The sequence below is a fragment of the Mastigoproctus giganteus genome, chromosome 5, assembly GCF_048544385.1.
Source record: "Mastigoproctus giganteus isolate SK-2022 chromosome 5, ASM4854438v1, whole genome shotgun sequence".
Classification (NCBI taxonomy): Eukaryota; Metazoa; Arthropoda; class Arachnida; order Uropygi; family Thelyphonidae; genus Mastigoproctus; species Mastigoproctus giganteus.
The window spans coordinates 126891115-126908431 of record NC_143579.1 but is presented as its reverse complement, the minus strand read 5'-3'; the positions used below and the strand labels follow the sequence as shown (position 1 = coordinate 126908431).

The window sequence follows — 17317 nt, the reverse complement described above, 5'->3', positions numbered from 1 at the left end:
AAAACTCGGGTATCGAGAAAGAGGCAGGGACCATCAAACCTCACCACACACCTACTCGGCCACAAAGTAAAAACAACCTTTAAACATTGAATACTAGTTACCCTTGAAGGATAATTCTTATATTAGAAGTAATCCTGCAGATTTGGTTGGCCATAGGAGTGAAATATAGGCAATATCCATTCGGTGGAAGGGAGCAGCCATTCTATTACAGCGCAAACCACGAGAGCGCGTAGAGTCCTTTTTAGCATTTGCAGTGACAGTTAACAAAAAACACAGGGCTTGTCATTCGATAAAATTGGACTGCATCATCCCAACCCATTGATTGTTCATGGTCAACTTTGCTACACCTTTCCAGATAAGTGAAATGGTATCAGTGTCTTGAATGGAGACACTGGTACCATTCCAGATATTCTTACTACTGATGACATAAGACAAAATCTACGAGAAAATATTGTTTACTATGAAGTTTTTAATAAATTAAATTTTTCATTTATTTTATTGAACAATAAAAATTATTCATATTTTAATTTGTTAATAAAAATATGTCCGAAAAGTGAACTGTATTTCAAAAATAGTTCCGAATGCCTCTTGGTATATGGTAAGAATTACAATCACAGTATTCTTTCGATAAACAGATATGCAAGGCATTAATGAACTCTTACCCAGATGCCGGGTTAATAAAAGGTTGGATCCTACCTTATTTAAGTTGAATGTCTGCCTAAGATCCAAGTAGTGTGTTAATATTGTATATAAAATGTTGACTTTTATTTCAAAATTGAATGAGAAAGTAAGATTCTCCTCTCTGTATGCGCACATAATATTCTTTTCTGCACCTATCATCACGAGAATAAACTTAATTCTGACATCTGTTAGCCACCCAATGCGCCTTTCCAGTTGAGTCAATGACATCTGGGATTAGATAATTATCTAATCATCTAATCCCAGTGTCATTCACTCCAACTATTTCAGCTACAATCTTTTAATCTCGTCTTCTCTCGATCATAAGAAAATTTTCTTCACTATTTTAAGAACACTTCAAATCTCTTTCACATCTCTCCATAATATCGAACGCCACGTCATTATTTTTTTTACATCGTCACACGTACCGCGATTCGCACTTACCAAGTCATTCGAGCGTTAGGAAAGTAATTGATTAACAAAAGGTTTCAGTTTGCCACAATATAACAGAGCTATCATGAAAGGATGGGTTGCTTTTTGTGTTTTAATTATACCTATATTTGAAGGACAGTTTTTCGATATTGATACAGTTGTATAAACAAATGGCTTCCGTAGTTGTCAAAATGCGTCATTCACAACGGAACAAAGTTAAGTTATTTATGAAGTTAACTTTATTGTTGCTAAGCAAGTTATTATCGTTAAAACCTTTTCTGAGTTCGAAAGTGTCCAAAGAAATTATCAAAGATTATTTTAAAGGTAGGAAAAAATCAATTTACAAAACAAAATTTTAAGGACTTGAGAACGGCTCCGTAGAACATAGCCATTAAATCATTATTAAGTTTCTGGTCGATAGACACATTGAGCAGAAATTCAATGATGAAGATCATCGGGTCAATTTCTGTTGTCCGATTATTTTTAACTTCGAGAAATCCTTACATTCTCGCAGCATTTTGTTCGCATATGAAGTTTATCTCAATGGGTTTATAACAAACTAAACATACGGAGTGGAAGAACAGAAAATCTAAGCGACCGAGATTAGCCGCAATATACTACAAACTGCAAAGTTTGGTGTACACTGTACGCCAGTGGCATCGTTGGCTCATTTTTCTTGGATGATTTTGCGTCCTCTGGAGTATGCACTGCTTTTTACTAAAAAAATAATTAGTGCATTTCTGATAGGAATGGGTTATGATGTCAAAAACATGTTCTTCCAGCAAAGTAGAACACGTCAACATGCAAAGCCCATGGAGATGCTTCCCTACACAAAGCCTAGCATTCTCGCAGTCGCTACTTACAATTTTTTATTCACCGGACCGTGAATAAAAAATCGTTCACAAGGAAAGTTTGTGTGGGTGTTCCCCAGGATGGAGTTCTTTCAGGGCTCCTCTTTACGGCTGCCATCCACCCATTCCTGTGCCAGCAAACAGAATTTATCAGTTATGGAGAAGACTTGAAGCTCCTCTATCGGATCCACGGGACCGCCCGAACTAATTCTGCTTCCAAAACCATCATTAACAACCTTAAGAATCTGATTACCTACTTAGCACAGTTTTCTCTTAAGATAAATCCAAATAAATTCTCAAAAATGAAGTTTTCACTTATCTCAAACTCATTGCAACTAAACTTGGAAATTCATAGAAACTCCATCACCCTAGTAACCAAGTACAGAGATCTCGGCGTTATTTTCGACTCTAAACTCAGCTTCAAACACCATGTTGTAGACATCCACAAGGTCTGCAGATCCAGCTGGGTTGCCAAACAACAGCACCTTCGTGTCACAGAGCCCGAGTACACGCTCCAATACATATACCGGTTTCTGCAGTCAGTCATCACTACGGATCGGAAATCTGGGCGTCGGCAACGAAAACCATTGCATCTGATGAGTACTGGCTTCTTTGGTGGGTCCTCTTGAAGCATAGCCTGCCACCCCCTCACACATACTTCAGATATTACCAAAGTACTTCATTATAGAAGATGTCACGGAACGGATCTTCACCCTCCACTTACTCGTCTCAATTAAAATGATAGCGGGTGAAATCAACACGCCAAATAGATGTGCAATTAGAGGATCTCCCCCCCCCCTCTCTGCAGTCGGTGACTGGAGGATCAGGATAGGCGACAGTTTGCTGCCCATGGAGATGCTCCACAACGTCCAGGAGATGGACCACAAAAAAGTTCATAGACGACAAATCCTACAGAAAATGCATCATAAAATTGCATATGCCGATGACATAGTGGTGGCCATTGAGGGGAGATCCAGAAAGGTGCTGGAGGAGTGTACGCAACCAATTATTGACGATTTGGTAACATGGGCGAATACGAACAAATTAAAAATTTCACCAAGTAAGACAACTTTTATGACTTTTGGCAATCACTTCAACTATAACAGACCTCCTAGAATCCTTAATAACATACAGATACCATATGTCGCTGAGACTAAATATTTAGGAGTTATATTAGATGATAGATTAAGTTTTCAGTCGCATGTTTCAAAATTGAAGAACAAAATTCGAAATTTTACTGCCTCAGTGGTTAGGATCTCTGGGAATGAATGGGGTCTTACTAGGAAGACATTATCATTGTATTATAAGACGATCTTTTTGCCTGTAGTTTCTTATGCCGCCAGCATTTGGCATCAAAATGTTACCAAAGTCAAGATAAAAACAAATCTAATATCCTTGCAAAGATCCGTCTTACTTACCATCCACCGCATTCCACGAACTACTTCTAACAATGCCTTGCAGGTTTTGGGAGGAGTAATTCCACTTGACCTCTATATCATTTATCGAGGATTGTTGTACAATCTCAAAAAGGGACTTTCGATCACAGCATACGGAATAACAACCGACCCCGCAAATAACATAAAGCAAGGAAAGGCTAGGATTTGGAGTGAATTAACTGGAATTTGGCAACGCAGATGAGGTGAAAGCCAATTTGGTCTCATCACTAGGAAATATATACAAAAGGCTGACTACCTACCATCCCCAGCTATCAACTCATGGTTTACGCCAAATGTGTACACTTCCTATCTGCTCACTGGACACGGTTCCTTATAGGCTAAGCTCTTCGAATGTGGACTCGAACCTGATCCATACTGTACATGTAATGTTCCTCGAAACTTGGATACATGTTCTCTTATTTTGTTCGGAATACGAACAATTTAGACAGACTTTAGTTGGTCTTGTTCCAGAGTTATCAGAAGAAAACGTCTGTATTCTTGTTGAGTGTGCCAGTAACTTTAAAGCCCTTCAAGATTTTCCTACAAATGTTTTCAAGAAGTGTCTTCAACTAAGATCCCTGGCTCTAAGAAGATGTAATTAAGTGATCTTCTCAACTTCTCTCTCTCTCTCTTTTCAGTGAGGATTTTACTATTATTTTATTTATTTTTTATAACTATTTTTATTTATTTATTATTATTTTATTTATTTTTGCTGGCTCCTAGGTGTGGGCTACCTGGTATTTGCAGGCACCCACTGGTATTTGCACTACCTCCAGTGGGTGCGGGATTTAGTGCTTTTCGCACATCACAGGTGATAATAGACCCAGGCCATGATTCTAGTGCCAGGGTTGGACACCAGGCAGCAGCTGCCCAGCTGATCGCTGCTCCCTGGTGGAAAAGTTGCCTTTCACAAACCAGAACACACACACTAACATCTCACATCCAAACATTTACAGTTTTCCAGGCCCGCTATACAGAGTTCCTGTACCAAAACAAAGGACAAGGTGGAGATGGGCTTTTAGCCTAGGAGCCACCCGGAAACGTAAATACACACACACAAACACATACAGATGTTCTCACATGAGAACGTATATTTTAAAAATTGTATATAAATCTTGAAAATGTACATAATTGTGTGTGTGTGTGTGTGTGTGTGTGTGTGTGTGTGTGTGTGTGTGTGTAAATAAATGAAAAAAAAAAAAAAATAAAAGAAGATGCATCATGAGGGAACAGCTTTTGTCTTCAGCTAAGTGACTGCCATAGCTTTTTTTTCCATCGCGCAGTGTATAGCATGAAAAAAAAAAAAAAAAGAATGGTCTTTCATTTCTCATGTTAATATATGATTTTTATATGTAATACAGTATATATAATTATACGTTTTAAGTTTTAATATATGTTTTATGTAATATTCCTGTATTAGTTAATTTTATTTAAATCCCTAGCATTGTCACTGTTATGGGTGTGCATTAATGCATCAAGGCATCCATGAACTATTCACTGCCTGCAAAAAAGATATTATAGCACACTCAGTGCAATTAGTCGCATATCTTAAAGGAGGCCTGTACAAATGTATACCATTTTTCTCATTAAAATAACATATTGGTATAAATTAGGTGTACGAAACATTGTAGTATACTGTAGAGTAATCTAATAATATGTAAAAAGGTGTAACGCGTTAATCACCTTAAAAATTAATAATAATAATAATAATGAAATAAAAGCGCTTATACCATGTGGATATATCTCAAGAGTTTTATTGAGAAACCCCCAATAAAATACATACTCTCAATGACTAAAAGGCTACGTTTCGAAACAGGCCATAGAAATGTGTAGAAGCTTCCAAGTGCCGGAGATCAGCTTTAACTAAGACAGATAATCTCAACCGTATAACTGAGATTCAGAATTGCTTATATACGAGCAACAAGCTGATACTGCCATAATAATAGTCTTCTTTCGGGATCATAGATTTCATAATACTGACACGCGTTTATCTGATAATATTGGTCAAAGTAACTCTTGCACATACCTCAAGAGTTCTTATCTGTTACCCCAACTGGACGTATTATCTAGATGTTCTGGGGGCACAAACGTTTCACGTGGGCGGGTAGCTAATGCCAGGGAAGAGAGCCTAAAAAACTTCAAGGGTTGTGTTAGGGTTGTTAAATATACAAGAACAGTAAATCTTAATTGTTTATACAGTAACGTTAGAAGTGTCGTCAATAAAATGAGCGAATTCGAACTGCTGGTTAAAACAAGTAACGCGGACATAATAGGGCTTACAGAGACGTGGTGCCACCCGGAAATTGGGGATGATGAGTTTCAGTACGGCTTGTATAATGTATTTAGGAAGGATAGGTTAGATAGAAGGGGTGGTGGAGTAATGCTTCTTATCAGAAGCAGCCTGAGTGCGACGATAGCTTTCCCGGATTCAGACGTTTCACATGCTAGTATAGAGTCTGTATGGTGTGAGATAGTTGGAAACAAAGGTATAATGCGAGTAGGAGTAATCTACAGACCAGGTGATTGTGAAGATTATGACAAAAGCCTCTACATGCAAATGGAATGGGCAAGTAAGCGTCAATGCCTTATTATGGGTGATTTCAATCTGCCTCTAATTGATTGGAGTAAATGGGAAGGAAACTCGACATGGGGAACAAAATTTTTAAATCAACTAGATGACTGTTATTTGTATCAACATGTCAGGGAAAATACTAGAGAAAAGAATATCCTAGACCTCATCATCACACATGAATCAGATGACATAACAGGGCTGACAGTAGAGGAACCAGTAGCAGGAAGTGATCACGGAGTTCTACGGTGGATGATGACGAGAGAGGTAGCAGAAGTAAAAGGCAAAGGAATGGGTTTTAATTTCAGAAAAGGAAATTATGATGCCTTAAGGTACTACATGGCCTCTATTAACTGGGTAGATATCGCGCAGAGAATGAATACGATTGAACTGTGGTACGCTTTTAAAACATTAATCACAGATGCCTTGAATGCGTATATACCATTAAAAAAATACTCCACGAGGAGGGTTCCAAGTTGGATGACTAGTGAAGTTGCCGCATTACTTGAGCAGAAAAAGGTGGCATGGAAAGGTTACAGAACAATAAAAAGTACTGAAGCCTATAACAGCTACAAGGTGATGTGTAATAGAGCCACAGAAAAGGTTCGACAGGCAAAGGCAGTTTATGAGAAATCACTAGCAAACAGAGCAAAGAGGGGGGATAAAGAATTCTTCACATATATAAATGCCAAGAAGAGCAGGACAAACCAGATCGGACCTTTATGTAAGGGAAAGGGGATAGTAATAAATACACCAGCTGCCGTTGCAGATGAACTCAACAGTTATTTTGCATCGATATTTACAAATGAAAAGCCTTTTGTGGCAAAGGGAAATTGTGGGAGCGAAGTTAAAAAATATGTAATTAATGATATTGAAATTTCGCAAGATTATTTAATGAAAAAACTTTCGAGCCTACAGACCAGTAAGGCTCCTGGAGTTGATGGAATATACCCTATAATCTTAAGAGAGGCGGCAAGCGAGTGCATTGAACCATTGAGGCTAATTATGCGAGCATCATTAGACTCTGGGAAGATTCCCTTGGATTGGAAAAGTGCAAATGTATCTCCCATACATAAGGGTGGCTCTAAAAGTGAAGTTGGAAATTATCGACCTGTCAGTCTGACTTCAGTAGTAGGGAAAATCATGGAGGCAATGATCAAGGGTGGAATTCAGGATCATTTGGATCGAATTGAAATTCTCAAGGATACTCAGCATGGTTTCGTAAAGGGAAAATCATGTTTAACAAATCTGGTTCGCTATTTCGAAAGGGTCACTCACGAGCTGGATTTAGGGAATAATTTCGACATTGTTTATTTAGATTTCAGCAAAGCTTTTGACTCAGTCCCACATGAGCGGTTGCTTTATAAGCTGGAACAGGTTGGAATCACTGGGAAAATCCTTAGATGGATAGAAGGATGGCTTCAGGGCAGGAGGCAGAGGGTTGTGATAAATGGCTATTCCTCAGATTGGGTTGATGTAAGAAGTGGGGTTCCCCAAGGATCAGTATTAGGACCACTGTTGTTTTTAATTTTCATAAACGACATTGATGAAGGGATAGAGGGCGTGATGTCTAAATTTGCAGATGATGTTAAAATTGGGAGAGTAGTTAATGATCACTGTCAAGCTGAGCTTCTTCAGAGAGACCTAGATAGACTTCAGGAATGGTCAGAAAAATGGCAGCTGTGCTTTAATCCAACAAAGTGTAAGGTATTACACCTGGGAAACAGTAATCCCAAAAAAACTTATTCACTTGGTGGAGTTCAACTAAAGCCAGTACTGGAGGAAAGGGACTTGGGTGTTACGATACGGTCAGACATGAAATTCTCTGAGCATTGTAAACAGGTTGCAAGGAAGGCCCATGGTGTCCTATCAATGATCTATCGAACTTTTGCAAGTAGAGATAGGGACGTGATAATCCCATTATATAAGGCTTATGTTAGACCACACTTGGAATACTGTGTTCAAGTATGGAGACCTCACCTAAAGAAAGACATCGAGCTTCTTGAAAGGGTGCAAAGAAGGGTAACTCGCCTGGTGAGATCGGCAAAAGGGCGTCCTTATGAAGAAAGACTTCGAATATGTGGGTTGCAGAGTTTGGAAACTAGACACCTTAGAGGAGATTTGATTGAGGTGTTTAAGGCTCTGAGAGGCATCAGTAAAATGAATGAGGACAAAATTTTCAAGATTATAAATGATGCTAGAACTAGGGGACATAAATTCAAGTTACGGGGGGAAATGTTTAGATTGGATTGCAGGAAGTTCTATTTTAGCCAGCGAGTTATAAATTACTGGAATAAGTTGCCTTCATGGGTGGTAGAGGCCGAGAGTTTGGGGAAATTCAAAGGTCATCTGGATAGTACTTTCGGGTAAGGGAAGCACATAGGATGATAGGTTTAATTTCCTTTTTATTTATTTTTTATTTTATTAATTATTATTATTTAGTTATTTATTTTTATTTTTTTGTTTTTATCATTGTTTTGTTCGGATTTATTTTTTTTTATTTTTTATTTTTTTTTGGCTGGTGCAGCATAAGCCATAGGCTTTCTTGCACCATGCGGCCGTTACTAATACTAATACTAATACTAATACTAATAATCTCCTCCAACACTGGAGGACATTATGAAATCGATTAGGATAATGATGACCAAGAGCCGCCAACACAACACGATGTCGGCCATCGAGAGACTCACCATAGCCCGGAAAGGAGGGAGAGAGGTTTAACAGACCTCGTTGAACAACAGAAGAAGGCGATTAAGAACCTGAGTATTATTTCTACGAAAACAGGGCGCAAATCTACCAAGTCATATAAGCAAGATAGACACGAACGGCATACAACACTCAACTTCAACAATGATACCCAATTCACACAGAAGAAACAGAGACAAAAAGATAAGCAAAGAAGGCGCTCCATGGCAGACACTACAATAGCCTCCACCAAGACTACCTAGATAACATGGCTTCCAACGCTTGGTTCACGAAAGGAAAAAAAAAAAAAAAACGATTCTCTTTGACCGAAAGACTCATGCTCGCAATCCAAGCCTAGGTAATCAACACTGGGAACAACCGTTCGCACGGATAACAGCCGCTTATCGTCTAGGTATTGACTCCACTGGATGTCTGAAAATATCCGTAGGAATCTGTAGTCATGCTTCCAGCAAGGCTTTCCACACTGTCGGAATAGATGACGGTTGTGTGTCCGTACGCCTGGCTTCCCGTTCCAAAACATCTCACAGGTGTTCAAATAAATTGCGGTAAGGCGAATTTGGAGGCCAATGAAATTGGGTGATACTTTAATGTGTTCCTCGAACTACTAGGCCCGAAGATACGGCGCATTATCGTCTTGGAAATTCCCGTTTCTGTCCAGAAGAAAAAAAAAATGCAACGTGGCAGGATGCACATTGTCTCCTAAGAGCTGCGGGTAGAAGACCTACGCAGTGAAACCTTGGTCCATACCTACCAGGGGTTCTACTTCTTGCCAGCAAAATATGCCCCAATATAAAATAGCTACCTCCACTTGTCAGGACAGTGGGCACCATGCACTCGTATTGCTTACGCAATACACGAAAGCGTCTCTCGACGTGTTGCATCGGATATTTGGACTCATCCGACTAGCACACTCGTTTTCAGTCCTCCAGTGTCCAACGCGTATTTTTAGCACCCCAGCATTCACCGTCGACGATGATCAGCGGTAAGGGCATGAGGCCTGACGTAGCAGAGTAGTCAGTGTATGAGTGCAGTAACGCGCCCTTTAAGTGGGCCAGGGTTCAAGGCCGTGACTGCTAGATACGATTAACATTTGCATTGACGATTTATTGTAAACTACACTGACCTGGCTGGCGTGGCCGAGTATAAACAAGAACATTATTATGTCTCTTGGGTCATCTACTGTGGAACCCCATACGTGTGAGTGCGCGGAGCATCTTCATTTGGGATATTATTATTGCTTGTTAGTTTGTTATCTGGTTTTTAGGAGCATTAGCAACTAAGGCCATATTACTCCGGGGATATGCGGTGGTCATTCCCTGACCTTTCCGCATCCTCCGTATTTGGTGGTGACGGGCTCGAACCCCGGTTTAATCAAGAAGCGTGTGCTACGCACTGCTGCTCCTGCCCACGGAGGCGCCTTATTATTATTGCATTCCCCGTATTGTATTGAGATGTCAACTATCGCACAGTAACCCGCCAATGAGCCAGTATAACGCGCTGCACCCTTTGCTCACCACAGATATTTACCTTGAGTAATCCTTTACAGGTCTATTGGCTGGAAGTGGTTTAACCCGTTTGACACCATTCCTTTGTACAATTTAAGCACAGTGAGCCGTAAGTAACTGAGAAAACATGCCGCTCCCATATGGAAGCACCTGATGCACGAGCTCCCAAAACTACGCGCTTTTGAAACTCCGTCATATCTTGACTACGTCCCATAATTGCTACTCCATCACTTTGACTTGCACGACCACTAGAACAACTGCTCTAGCATATGAAGCTGTTAGGCTTTTAATACTTCGAGCTGTGCAGCATAGTCCATTACCGATGAGGTGGTCATAATTCAGTGATCACTGAGTATATATTAATAACAAAGAGGACCAGATGTGTAAAATCATATCACATGCATGAATAAACAAACTGGTCAACACTTGCCCTACGTAAAAGTGATTTCTAAGCCATTTGTATGAAGACGTATATTATTTTCTAATAGAGCATTAAATGTACTTTGGATGTGAAGAAGTAATAAAACAAACGAAAAGCATTCATTTCACGTAACCATCGATTTAATTCCTATGAAACTATAAGATATCAGCATCGTGACAAACGTCAGCCCCATTTCTGGATTCGGAGTGCAATATAATATTAGAGATAAACAACACTGAGGGCGTGTCGTAGATAAAACTGAAACTCAGTAATACGTTACTGCAGTTTACGTACATGTTGTGCAAGACAGCATTCATTCATTCATCTCAAATAAACTGGTTATTCGGGGTAATAATGATAATTATTCACGATTTTTTTTAAATTTCTTTTGCTATATAGTCCGCTGTTGGAATCACCCTCATTACGTGCCTCAAATAATCTAAAATTATCGTTCATTCATTAATTAGTTCGCGGTCGAAGAATTTTGCCTATCGTTCATGCGCTGTCTTTCAATTTCACTTCAAACTTCGAATGCGATTGGCATTTGAGTCAAGCGGTCCCATCGCGTGCGGCTCATCGAGCGTTGTAGTCATTTGTTGCTCGCATCGCACGAAATTAAATTTCAGAAATAAACATTTCATTGAAACGACGCTTCGTTCGATGTGAAAAATGTTAAACTTTGTCGAAATTTCCAATTAGACAAGTTTTCTCCCAACTGAAAGTTGCGCGAAACTACACGCTTTCCGTTAGAGTCGTCCGCTAGAGGGAACCGCTGTCGAAGAGCCGAAAATGCGGGAACGCTGTCATTAGGTTTACCCTATATATCTTGTGGCCATAATAGAGCGGATTATTCGGATGGTAGGTTCAACAGTCCCCGAACACACGGACGGCAAGCGAGTGGGAGCGCGCGAGAGAGAATACCGCCGGCGTGGAGTTCAGTACACGTGACCTCCAACACCGTTAACGTTTCAGACGAGCAAGAAGATTGTCGTCACCTGGAGGTGAACACACGTCATTCGGGCAGCTGCCGCGGGAATTGCCTGTGATTCGACTGACGGCCCAAGGATTTCTGTACCCCAAAAAGCATGGTTTGCGTTGCCAAACTTTCGCTCGCCTTCATTTGTCTTCTACACGCAGGTAAGTTGGAGCTTCCCATCCTTTTGTAGATTATGGCACCACCGAAATACAACTTTAATTGTGTCGGGAATTTTTGGGTAGAAGGCGAGACATGATCATCAAATTCTTACTCCAACAACAAGAAATTTACATCGTTATATTTATATTCTGAAACAAAGTATTTTTGGAATTCAAAATAATGGGGAAAACAACGTAAAAAAATTACTTTGATCGATTGTGTTTGCCTATACTTTCTGCGTTATGTAACTGATGAGAAAACACGCAGCTCATTAAACTCTTCCACTGCAACAGGATTAATTTATTTTATATATTACAAATTAGATCAAATATTAAGACATCCCTAGTTAAGGAATCCGTTGTATAACGAAGGATGTGTCTTATGCTTTAATCGCGCGCGCAATGGGACTTGTTTCCAGCCATTTTCTAAACGTTTAATGTATCCTACACCTTTGAGTCGAACTGTAAGTGAATGGACACGTGTAGGTTAGTTTTTATGAATGACACTATGATGCTCAAAGAGGAAGCGAAACAGCCATACGGTAGATATCATAGATTCAGGTTATGTTGCCTCCATCTGACAAGAGACAGCAACCCCAAAATATAGTTGACTAAATCATCTCGAAAAGTGCTCAATGTCTTAAAGAGAAGACGCGTATCTGTAATGTAGAGCAGGCTCAAATCTGATAACCTGCGCAATTCCGTATCTGTACCGTGGCAAGCAACTTGAAGACCGGAGTTCAGCACGTTGGTTGAAAGTAATAACTGAAAACTGTGAATATAGAACGATGTAAAGCAAATTAGAGAACATTCGTACTGTCATGATATACTGACGACTTTACCTTATCTGCTGTTTTGATTCGAGAGAGGCATCTCTGATTGCTTAAATGGAATCCTGTAATATCGAAAAGAGTGGTTCTGCGTTGTAAAAAAAGATCAATTTTTTTGCATAGTGCCTAATTTCTTAAATAAAAAGACTACATAATTTCCAAACGTGAGCAATTCGTGTTTAAAAAAAAAAACTGGAGATTTCATCGACTATATTTGTATCACCATCAATAAATGAAAAGCCTGGGCGATAGCAAGAGAGAAACACCATCAGTGTCATTCAAATAAGTATAATGGTAAATAAAATTTAACAATTTCAACTGTGATGTACGGTAAGATTTTTGTCCAGTTTGCTTTTTCCATTGATGTCGCTCAGCACCTACACCAAAGTTTCAGTATTTTATCGTCTGAAGACTGATCGAAGACCCGTATAATTTCATTTTGTATTTATTCTGCTGCCTAATTGTAAATGTAAATTTTAGCATTATTTTCGGTACTGGAAATTTTAATAATTCAATTGTGCTGAAAGTTCAATGGAATGGAAAACGAAAAGACCACACTTTTGATGAATTCTGCCACGATTCACGGAATGACAAAGAATTCAGGAGAACATTTAGGTTGGTTCTATCTATGAATCTGTGTGGGTAAGTATTCTTATTGACCTCCTCAAACTTATGAATGTATAAAGTGGCTAGCTTCTCCGAGTAATCAAATGTATTTATTTATATCAATTATCGTTTCCTGTTTCTGTATCTTTTCGAAGGTAAGTCAAATTCTCTCCATTGGGATTTATTTAGAAAACTCTATGTAAAGACGTAGAAGATCAAAGATAATTTTAATCTATGAACTAACTCCATTTACTTCAGGGTAAACATATCAGGAATATTGAGACACCTGGCCAACACCGATTTCATTATTTCGTATATGCGGGGAGATAAGAATGAGTGAAGATCAATAGATCAAGTTGTTGCTCTTAATAAAGTTCAATTTTTGGATAGTGGAACAGAATAAAATAATCTTACAAGTTTGTCATAGCCCAAGGCGGATCAAAGTTAAACTTATGAGAGAGAATGAAAGAGGTAAACAATTTCTAGCTGGCTTTTACAAAACTAAATTCCCATAGTAACACCTATTATGCTCATACAGTGGAATTAAACGAAAATACTGAAAGAATTTCATAATTGTGTCTGTGATAAATGATCAATCCAATCTGAATATTTTCTATTCCTTTGGGAAGCTATTCACAATGGAAAGCCGAAATGAAACACTACTCAAGATCTGAAAGCACTAAACTTTTGAGGAAAAGACAATGTTAATATCATTAATAAATAAAATGTCAGAGGATAAGCAATGCCATAATGATGCAATTATCAAATCACCACTGGAAATTAGCTGTATCTACAAGAAATCGCAGAGGAAGTCTCGTGCAGATTCAATCGGATTTAAGTCTGATGATCGTGCTGGCCACGACAGATTTTCAATATCTTCAGTTTCAAGATATTCCTCCACAACTTGAGCTCTGGCGTTATCGCGCATAAAAAAAAAACTTGGGCCAATTGCAATCCTAAAATGTCGCACATAGGATTTCAGGATCTGTTCTCGGTACTACACAGTTTCGATACCCTATCAAAAACCCTATCAAAAGGGTGCGCCGTTGATCATTATTCTGCCCCACGCGAGGACACCTCCACCGTAAGTGTCCCTTTCTCTGATGTTGCAGGTTACATACATCCTTCGTTGTCTCCAGATGAAATAACATCTAGAATCCGTTCGTTTGTATAATATTATACTTCATCAACGGCACAACCAGGAATTAATTTATGGAAGGGACATCTTGAAAAAAAAATTACATAAAAGAGGAGAAAGATGTCTATAAATTACACAGCAGAAATGAATGAGGATCAAAAAAAAAAAAAAAAAAAAAAAAAAAAAAACCCAAACTATTATATTAGGCTACCCGAATATTTCAAGTCATCTGCCGTGCTGTGTGTCTTATGTCTGTTAATTGCGTGCATTCTGTGGTCGATTTGTCTGTTTTGCTGGACGAAAAACTCTAGTTTCTGTGGGGGGAACCTTGCTATCTATGCCTGAGACTGACTAACTCACTTGACTAATTACCTGGAGCCAATGTAAAGCCCCGAATCATTAATTAATAAATTTCCTCGAGTCATCGACGGGATTCGAACCCGAGCCTTTTTCACCCGGTTTGGTAGGGCGGTGACGATACCACTGTGCTACTGCGCAATGAGGATCGACAGAAGGATGAAGAAAGAAAATAGAGGGGCCTTTGAATATATAATTTCTGCTGAGGATGATCCAAGGAGCTATCTCTTTTAATTCGCGTGCTCATTTTATGTTATACTTTTTGTTCTGCGTTGATAATACAGTAATTTCCTCATTGTCATTTTTTTTGGATAGATAAGCCTTGTTTCAAATACTGTCAGAGACTAAAATAATTCTGTAAGGCTTCTTCAATCAGGGCTGTAATTAACCAGCTTCAGGCTAAAGAAAGTGCAAAATCTAATACATCGTGCAAAAAAGACTTGATAGACAAGATTTACATGCACATCACTCTGAGTACTCGACTTTGGCAGATCAGTTGAGTAGGGAGCCAAATTTTCTGGCATCCCGGTCAGCATCCCACTGAAAAAAAAAAAAAACACTTCATCCTATGAAATCCCTCACATTTTCAAATTCTATCCACACGATGCGTCTCAGTCTGGGGTAACAGGAAGCACTGGTCAAAGGATATTCCACACCACTCACTGTGGATCATTGGAAAGGGTGCATTGTTACCAATTATAACGGCAATAATTACAAATTATGCTAGTGCAATCCTATACCGATCACATTTTTATTAATTAACCTATGTTTTGAAACATTGTAAAGTTGGGCATATCCTATTTATGCAAGTAGCAATGAGAAAACAAGATTTGCTACATAGCGTGCCGATCCATTATTGTGGAGGCCCATCACCACCAATTGTACACTGGAAGGACAGAATTCATGGGATACCTAGTTCCTGGGCAACGCGACACTGTCACTACTCTCGCTAGTGGACGAACGCACCGCTCAACAGGCATATAGGTACACTGCGTTCACGTAGACGGTAATTCGATGTCAGTATGTATAAACGTCGTGAGTAAACCGACTTTGAGGGATGATGGTAGGATCCAACTCATGGGTCACGCTATCGCGGAAGTGGTACACAAATTGCACTATCCCCATTCGACAGTATCAAGAGTGTATAGGGAATACGCCATTTCCGGAATAACATCTCATCGTGGACAGCACTGTGGGCGGAGAAAGGAGGTGAGGGATGAACATGGCCGTCCACGTTTGTCTCGCATTGTTTCAGCCAACCAGAAAGCGACAGTGGCACAAATCACCGCCAACTTCAACGAGGGAGGTGCCAGAAATGCCTCACGAAGACCATTAGGCGATCCTTAGCCGCAAAAGTTTAGGGGAGCCGCCAACCCACCAGAGTCCCATTGCTAACACCACGACACAGGACTCTACGCCTGAACTGGGCAAAAGAACATCGGTACTGGACCCTTGGATGACTGGAGACGGCTCTCCTGGTCCGAAGAGTCCCGTTTCCAGTTATTTCGAGCGGATTGGAGGGTGCGTATCTGGCGGAAACCGCACGACGCTATGCATCCGTCATGTCAACTAGAATCTATTCAGGCAGATGGACGGTCGGTAATGGTCTGGGGCGTGTTCCACTGGCACACGTTGGGACCTCTGGTACGTCTAGATGCATCTTTGAACAGTTCAGGTTACATGTCCATCATTGCAGACATCTGCATCCCTTCACGGTCATCGTGACCCACAGAGCAATGGACTCTTAGAGCAGGACAATGCGCCTCCCAACAGAGTCGTGGTGACTAGAACATGGTTAGAAGAGCATTCCGCAGCTTTTACCATTGAATGGCCTCCCCGTTCACCGGATATGAACCCTGTGGAGCATCTTTTGGATGCTGTGGAAAGGTCCGTTCGAGCTTTGGATCTTCCACGCAGGAATCCGACGAAATTATGGACAGCGGTGCAGCAAGCATGGATGGAAATAACTGTGGAACCCTTTCGTGAACTAGCGGACTCAATGCCTCGCCGTGTGCTTGCCCTTATTCGGACGAAAGGTAGGCCTACCCATTACTACGTAGGTATCCCATGATTTCTATCCACTCAGCTTACTACTCTAAATAAAAAGCACTGATTCAATTGTGAAGTGGAGACCACAGTTTTAGTTCTGGTATGAAAAAAAGAATTCGATCTCAAAAAAGACCTCTAACAGATGAACGAAAGCGAACAGTTTGTGGACAAAAAGGAAGAAGTACACATGACAAGAGGATGCCACATTCTATCAACACAAGTTTGTCTCTCATGTGAAAGATTGGCTACCACGTTTTCGACCCTCATTGGAGTGTCGTCGGTCATCCACAACATATAAAATGGTAGGGCACAATAAAAATTCAAGTAAATGTAGGACAAAGTCTCATACTATGAGAGTTATCAAAAAATCTTATACAAATAATATTCGTAATTGTTTTTCCATTATTTATTGTGGATATATCTCCGGGTTGTTAAGGTCTTCGCAGTGCCTAATTAGCCACCGACAGGACTCAAACTAAGAGCCGAAACCATGGTCTGGGTAACGCATACACTTAAAATAAGTACTAATATACTTTTCCAGTGGAGCAGTGCTTTTTATATAAACAATAGTGCAATACTGAGGCAACTCGTGGCGAAGTGCCTCC

At 39.9% G+C, this 17317-nt stretch overlaps 2 protein-coding genes across 3 annotated transcripts in view; one reads left to right on the top strand and one right to left on the bottom strand.

Moving 5' to 3' along the window:
- LOC150085693 (uncharacterized) overlaps positions 1-17317 on the bottom strand; it is a 211519-nt gene that overhangs the window by 54933 nt on the left and 139269 nt on the right. The gene's annotated exons all lie outside the window — the stretch shown is intronic.
- Positions 11473-17317, top strand: part of LOC150085692 (uncharacterized) — a 158613-nt gene continuing 152768 nt past the window's right edge. Inside the window, exon 1 of the mRNA XM_090373455.1 lies at positions 11473-11735. Coding sequence (XP_090229581.1) covers positions 11684-11735 — 52 coding nt within the window. The 5' untranslated portion in view covers positions 11473-11683. The remainder of the gene's footprint in view (positions 11736-17317) is intronic.